The sequence below is a fragment of the Centruroides sculpturatus genome, unplaced genomic scaffold, assembly GCF_000671375.1.
Source record: "Centruroides sculpturatus isolate CEXI.00-Female unplaced genomic scaffold, Cexi_2.0 scaffold243, whole genome shotgun sequence".
In the NCBI taxonomy this organism is placed as follows: Eukaryota; Metazoa; Arthropoda; class Arachnida; order Scorpiones; family Buthidae; genus Centruroides; species Centruroides sculpturatus.
The window spans coordinates 525845-533953 of record NW_019384457.1 but is presented as its reverse complement, the minus strand read 5'-3'; the positions used below and the strand labels follow the sequence as shown (position 1 = coordinate 533953).

The following is an 8109-nucleotide window of genomic DNA, read 5'->3' as shown; positions in this document are numbered from 1 at the left end:
ATTTCTGCATTATTTTTTCACATATCAAATTAAATCTAAACAAATACTAATCACATTCTTTCCCTATCTTATATGCTAAAAACTTGATTATCTTTTATTAAAAATATTTCTTATAATTGATAAAGAATGTTATTGGTAAAATTTCTCATATATGATATATGTATATATATTATATATTTGAAATTTAAGAACAGAAAAATTTTTCTGAATTATTCAATTGAGATATATATTTCAGAAAATAAAAATTAATATTTCTTTCAGGTATCTTACAACAATGAGGGTCTCTTACAACAAACCATATCAAGTTCGTACATTCACATGGTGTTTTGCATTTCCACCTCGCTGCTCAAGATACAGGTAAATTATTCTAGTAACAGACTTGACATTATTAGTTGCGTACAGAAATTTTAGGATAGTTTAAATGAGAGTTTTTCCCAAATTTAAAAATATTTGTATATTTGTTTTTCAAATTGTCAATTTAGAATTGCCTACAGTGTTGGTTATAAAATTGAGGCAAAAGCAAATACAAGGACTGTAAATATTTGTTGTAAAGGATATATTGAAAATGCAGATAAGCAGAAATGCATTCGTAAGTTTTTTATAAGTTATATAATACAAACATATTTATCTTAATTTATTTTTTATTTGTTCTTTTTTTATATAAAATTTAAATAAATTTTTTATACTGTTGTAAATTATTTAACTATTGATAAGAATTATTATATTTTATTTAGTTAACTTTCAATATGATCTAGTTATTTTTAATATTATTAAATAAATGGATAAACTAAATTTTTTAATAAATGTAAAGATGATATAAATTATCTTTAAAATATAGAAAGATTATATTTTTTGACAAAAATGACAGTAAAACATTTAAAAGTACTAATAAATTTTTATTTTTTAATTTTCAATACTATAAATATTTATATATTGATGTAATTATTGAAATACATTTTAATACATGAGAGCTAAATATTTTTATTTTCTTTATAAATAATAAAATGTTTTTGTTGGAATTTTTTAATATCCAAAAAAATGCCTTTGCTATTATGAAACATCTGTTTAAAACTTATATTACTTTTATATATTTTTAGATTTTCTAGTAGTATTGATAACCATTATTGATTCTGTAATCACTTATCTAAAACCTAACAGATATGGTACAGTACTTTACTCAGGAATTTATTAACAATTATCATATCTGGCCTTCTTAAGTTAATTTTTATGATTATAAAAGTAACAAAACTACTTGGTTTACTTACAATTAAATAAAATTAACAAGGATGAAAGTCAAGGTAGTTATTTTTTAACACCAAAAAGTAGTCATACAAGTCACCAAAGTTAGTAAATTAAAATTTATATTCAGTTAATGACTTGGAATGTCAGCATGTGAAGAAAGTCATATAAGTAACTTTGTTATTGTTGTGTCCAAACACAAATGTTAGCAATTAACACCTGCTAACAGGAAAGAAAAATTATTTACTATCTAGTGAATTACCCATTTGTGACTGTAAAGAACAAAAGTAAAATGTTTTTAGTTGCAGTCTTGTGTGTATCAGCCATATGAATCTCTCTTCAATTATAAATGTTATCAATCTATACTAATATTATAAAGAGGTAATGTTTGTAAGTTTGGATGTAGCGGGTAATCTCCGAAACTATTCATCCTATTTCAAAAATTCTTTCATCAATATTTAGGATAGAACTTTAGGGTGGACATAGGCTGTATATTATTCTGGTAAACATTCATATAAATTAAAAGATATCATCTAGGTTAAGGCTTTTAATGTCCAACAGATGGCGCTACGAGTACGACGATTGAAGTTTGCTTTTCAGTGAGGATGAACTAAAGCAGATCATCTTCTATCTATCTATATAAATAAAAATGTAATGTTAGTTTGTTCCTTCCGATTCTTTTAAAATTTTGACACAACACTGCATTTGAATACGGACATGTTTTTATATAATGTACGTATCGAAATTCCCCCCACTGGGGGGGAGATGGTTAGGATTAAGGCTTACCGTAAAGAACTCTGCTTCTATTTATACTATTTTATATGCAGTTTTTTGCATTTTTGATTGTATTTTAATAGAGTATGTCAAGAGAATGTACACTAAGAAGGGATTTTTCGAAAAATTCCCCCACGGGGAAAGTGTTATACATTTATAATAGATACATTTTGAGCCACAACAATGCGTGGCAGAGTCTGCTAGTATTAATTAAATATATACAATGAAACAATTTCTCTAGGAAGCAACACTAGAAAACACTTTTAAAACTTAAATTTTAATCTTATTACTAGCTTCTAAAAGTAGATACAAGAAGAAGATTGTTTTTAGAAATGATAAGATGCTAAACTCTGTTGATATGATTTAATATAAATAATTTTTCCAACCAATACAATACAATATTTGCTTTTATCCATATTCTACAGATATTTGTAATAAATGAAAGCCTGAAAGCTCATTGGTTTGTAGAATATTTAGTTTGGTCATTTATCATTTAAGTTCAAATATAAAGAAATAAAAGTTTACAAATCAATTTGAGCTTTTTTCAGGTCTGAATATTAAGCAATTGTAACTTTCTAGTTTGCTTATGCCTACTTCAGCTTCTTTTGGAAGAAAGTTGAACACATTTAGAATAAATTTGTAATAGTGGAGAAAAATTGCCAAATTAAAAAAATCATTGCCAAACTGCCAGCTGGCTTGAAATATCACCAAATCTGGCAATAAATAACCATATCTGCAAACACTGCTCACATGTTGCTCATTCATTGCTACACAGCATACCATACCAAGTTGGCACCCTCTAAAACTGCCAAAAACCCTATTTCACATGGCCATTGGTGGTAAATTTTTACAACACAAAACAACTACTACCATGTTGAAATGCTTGTTATGGTAAAATAGTGTGAAGAATGGATATTGAAAAAAAGGTTAGATCATCTGTTTGTAAAACAAACTAATTCCAATATATTGGAAACATTTTGATATGCTGATGTGTTTGTGTGGTATCACTTATCTCTGCTAAGAATATGAAAATATGCAGTTTACATTTTCAAACTTACTGTAATATTATTAAAATTAATTAAAAGTTAGTTAATATCATAGGCAAATATTAAATTATTGATGCTTTTTACTATGTAACAGGANATGAAGTTTTAAAATATATTTTATTTTATAATACATTTACAAAAAGATATGAAAAATAAACGAAAATAATGTTTATAAGATGATGATAAGCTTCTGTTTGTCTAATTGAGACAATTCAGGAAAAGTTTGTAAATGCAGTCTTAGTTTCTTGATGTAATTGTGTTTTAAATTTCTAAAAAGTAATAAACTGCATTTAAAAGAAATTTAAATGCAGTCTATTACTTTGCAAATTTTTCATGCAGGGAATGAGTGAATATTTTGTTTTAATTTGAGTGGACACAAAATTTCATTCATAAAATAGTGCCAAAAAGAATTTTGAAATAAAAACAAATTTTCTTTTTCAGTTCTTTCTGTTTCATTTTTGATTTTTCATAAAAATCAAAACTGTGGTTTAGTAATGGAGCACGACTTGTCCTTTCTGTAATCACATAAATGTGTAACATAAACATTGTTTTGTATTCTATTTATATTAAATAAAAAAAATAAATTTTCATAAATTTTAAACTGGATAAAAGAGCTTTTCTGTAAATCAAATTAGTAATAACATTTAGAAATACTAATTCACATTTTAATAAAAGTTTTTGTATTAATGTTTGAAAACAGCATTTTGTAGTAATGACTGTCTACATGGTGTCTGTGTTGGTCCTGAAGAATGTAAATGTCAACCTGGATGGGGTGGTCCAACGTGTAATGTGTGTAAGTAATGTTTATAAAATCATTTACAGAGTTTATTTAATATAAGTCATCTATGTATAATTCATTGAAATTATAACTTATTGTGCTTATCCAAGTGAAACATAGTAAGTATTCAATAATTACTTAAATCTAATGTTTTATTAACAAAAGTTATCAATTTCTAAAAGTTTATAATTATTTTTTTTGTTTTATTTAAACAAAAATATAAATGACTATATTTGAAATAGCTTGTCCAGAAGGAATGTGGGGTTCAAAGTGTGAAAAAAAATGTCCATGTCAAAATGGAGCCTTTTGTGATCCAGTAACTGGTTCTTGCAGTTGCAAACCAGGTAATATGTCATTATATTAATTTTTTTATAATTTATTATGTAGGAATATGATAAATTGAATTTCTATAACAATTAAGTAATTAATAGGAAGAAATGTTAAATTCAAGAGCCAAAACAAATTTTTTTTTATTTAGGAACATTTTTATTCTCTTAAAAACCATCCTCAGCTGGAAAGCTTTTTGAATTGCTTATTTTAAGAGAATGAAAATGTTTCTAAATAAAAAAAGTTTGCTTTGGCTTCTGAATTTAGCATGTCTTCCTAGTAATTTAATTATGATGCCATGCATGAATAGGGTGTTTTAAGTTTTTCATGTTAAATTTTCTTTTGATATTGTTAAATTTAAGCATGTACTATGGAATTTCTTTACACTATTTATTTACCTTATAATGAACAATAAAAGTAAAAGATTTAGATAGAAATGTCTTTTCAGCAAATTTTATTTAATGTTAATGTTCTTGGTCATATTAAATGACCTTCTTCAAATAAATTAAAATTTTGGAAGTTTTATGCAAAAATCTGTTTTTATATTTTTTATGTAAGCAAATATTAACTGTTTTGAAATTAAAAATCAGTTTTAAATACACTTCAGGTTGGAAAGGATGGAATTGTGCAGAAACTTGTGACAATGGAAAGTATGGTTATAATTGTGAACAGGATTGTAGATGTGAAAATGGTGCTGAATGTAATCATATATCTGGAGAATGTAAATGTGCTCCTGGTTATCGAGGACCACTGTAAGTATATGATAATTAAATTTTAATAATGAACTGTATATGATAGGTTTTAATATTATTATAATTATAGATGTACAGAAAAGTGTCCCGAAGGAACTCATGGTTCTCATTGTGCAAATAAATGTAATTGTCAAAATAATGGAACATGTGATCATGTCACTGGGAAATGCCAATGTCCTGCTGGATGGACAGTAAGTATAAAATAGCATCAAACTCTTACATAGTAAATCAATAATCATAAGTTTGTTATGTCTTTTGTTATATTCTCTCTCTCTTGAAGACAAAACCTAACAATTCTGAAAATGTTTAAAATTGAAAGTTGAACTCTCTGCAATGATTACTCAGCTGAATTAATGCATCTTTAACAGTGGATGAAGTTTCAATAACGCTTAATATTTTCAGCTCAATTAATGGGCCATCTTCAGGTATGAACAGTTGAAAATGGAATATTGATGTCAGAAAGATGGCTGATGAGATAGACTTTGATAGAATAAACAATTAGGGTAAGTGGACTATGGGAGTGGTGGTTGATGTGAAAGACAAATGACATGGATGACAAAAAGAACAGTTGAGTGTACATCATCTTGACCATAAACAAGAAGACTGGCATCAATACAGTGTATGTCAGATATACCTAAAATACACCTAAAGATCCCTGCATCAGAGGCTCACCAAGCATAAAGATATTAAAAGGTGATCGTTCATTACAGCTTTCTTGTACAGAGGTAGATTGGCAAGTGGCCAGAACCATTAGAATTGTTCCTCACCCCTCCATTCAAATGTGTTAAGGAATTATGAAATTAATAACTACTCCATTACAGACACACATAAGCAGCACAACAAGGACTCCCTTTCAGAGATGCAGAATATTTTCAGCAAAAGTTTTCCCAAATATACACAAAGTTTCTCTGAAAATTATTTCTCAATAGCACACAAAATAAAATAAAACAACAATTTATGAATGGTTTAATAATTGTTATTACATAATTTGGAAAATTCAAATTAAACCATACAAATTATTAAATAGGCTGACTATATAATTTGCTGCCCAGCACAAAACATAAATCAATGTGAAAAATTTTTGATTAAAAGAACACTTTAATATAAGAATGTATCATCATCACAGGATAGCATGTACAATTATAAAATTGATGTAATAAGTTGATTAATAAAAGTAAAATTGTGGTCATCACCAATATCATATATGACCAATTTTAGCACAGGACAACAATTAATGGGCTTTTTGATGTTGAAAACAATTTATTTATAATAATGATTATACAATTTCTTTCTGAAAAGTGACTTAAGAAATACACTAATTTTTTGCAAAAAGATAAACTTTTTCAGTTTTTGTCTGATTTTTTTTCATTATTATTATTTATTCATTTTTGAAAATGTGACCATATTTTTATGAAGTTTTAAAATATATTTTATTTTATAATACATTTACAAAAAGATATGAAAAATAAACGAAAATAATGTTTATAAGATGATGATAAGCTTCTGTTTGTCTAATTGAGACAATTCAGGAAAAGTTTGTAAATGCAGTCTTAGTTTCTTGATTGTTTTAAATTTCTAAAAAGTAATAAACTGCATTTAAAAGAAATTTAAATGCAGTCTATTACTTTGCAAATTTTTCATGCAGGGAATGAGTGAATATTTTGTTTTAATTTGAGTGGACACAAAATTTCATTCATAAAATAGTGCCAAAAAGAATTTTGAAATAAAAACAAATTTTCTTTTTCAGTTCTTTCTGTTTCATTTTTGATTTTTCATAAAAATCAAAACTGTGGTTTAGTAATGGAGCACGACTTGTCCTTTCTGTAATCACATAAATGTGTAAGTAGGCAGTGAAGTAATGAGTGACTGAACTGATTAGAAACAATGTATACGTTTCAGTTCAGTTCCCCAATTAATGTCTACAGGCTTAGTCAAGGCACTACTAAATTTTATTGTAATGTTTTTATAATTATTGCCATAATCTTAATTTCATAATGCAAATTTTTCTGGAATGTTTAATTTTTCCCAAACATTGCTTGAATAATTGGACATATTCTGCACTGCTGCTACTATACCCCACCTTCTTTGATTGTTTACTCTATCAGGATCTATCACATCTTCCTGACAATGGCATTCCACTTTTAACTTCACACTCAAAGATGCCCATTGAAAATGTTAGCATTATTTAAACTTCACTCGTGATTAAAAATGCATTAATTAATTCAGTTAAAAGTTTACTTTAATTTGTGTTTTCTTTATAGGTTAAGTTTTTTATATGTATAATTAAAATATAAAATAAATTTGAAAGATATAAAATTTGAAAAATTGTTTTACTGTAGAAAATTTTTAAGAAAATTATATCTGTCCATATGGGCACACAGTAAGATTTCACTTGCAGTAAATAGGTCACACCTTCCACACTATTTCCAGCAAAACAGTTTAATAAAATTTAATGAAACAAATATTTTCAGCTATAGTAAGTGGCCTACTTCAGGTTTCAACAGTCTGAAATGAAATGTCTAAATAGAATACAAATTTATAACATTGCCAATGTTCTTACAACATCATTATTTTCAAAGTACAGGTAACTCCCGTATAATACGGCACTTCTATAGCATGGATTCACTCTAACACGGTTTGAGAATTGGGAACATCCCCCATATAACATGGTGGTTTTATAGTATGGGTTCACTCTAACACAGTTTGGGAATTGGGTAAAACCCTCATACAACATGAAATATAATAAAGGGTGCATTCTTTTATACTTCCGCGTAACTCCACGTGAGCATTCTAATTGTTTTCGTGGCTACTTTGAATGCTCTTTCAACAATAATCCATTTAATGGTTAAATTTTACAATTGGGACCCTTCTTTTGCCTCTAAAAGCTCATTTTAGAATTATAGATTCCTCCATCATGATACTATCAATAGTGCAGATGCCACCATCTTTTTTTCACCATTGTTTCTAAATGCCTACAAACAGCAGCGCACTCCCATTGAAGAATGACTGCTATTAATGAACACATCCAAAAACTGTTACCAGTTGATGATGCTCATGCTTAGATCATCATATAGGATGAATAATCCTCTGGTAAAATATTTACTTAAATAATAAGTAAGTATTTTACCTATGAAAAAAATGAATAATAAATCTGATTTAAATAAGGATTTAACAGCACGTTTTTTAATTTTTG

At 27.1% G+C, this 8109-nt stretch overlaps 1 protein-coding gene across 1 annotated transcript in view; it reads left to right on the top strand.

Annotated features, from left to right (window-relative positions):
* The first annotated feature begins 252 nt into the window (after positions 1-252).
* The window catches only part of LOC111620708 (protein draper-like), a 39505-nt gene continuing 31648 nt past the window's right edge, over positions 253-8109 (top strand). Inside the window, exons 1-6 of the mRNA XM_023362697.1 lie at positions 253-357; positions 483-589; positions 3760-3852; positions 4080-4181; positions 4772-4916; positions 4987-5107. Coding sequence (XP_023218465.1) covers positions 275-357; positions 483-589; positions 3760-3852; positions 4080-4181; positions 4772-4916; positions 4987-5107 — 651 coding nt within the window. The 5' untranslated portion in view covers positions 253-274. The remainder of the gene's footprint in view (positions 358-482; positions 590-3759; positions 3853-4079; positions 4182-4771; positions 4917-4986; positions 5108-8109) is intronic.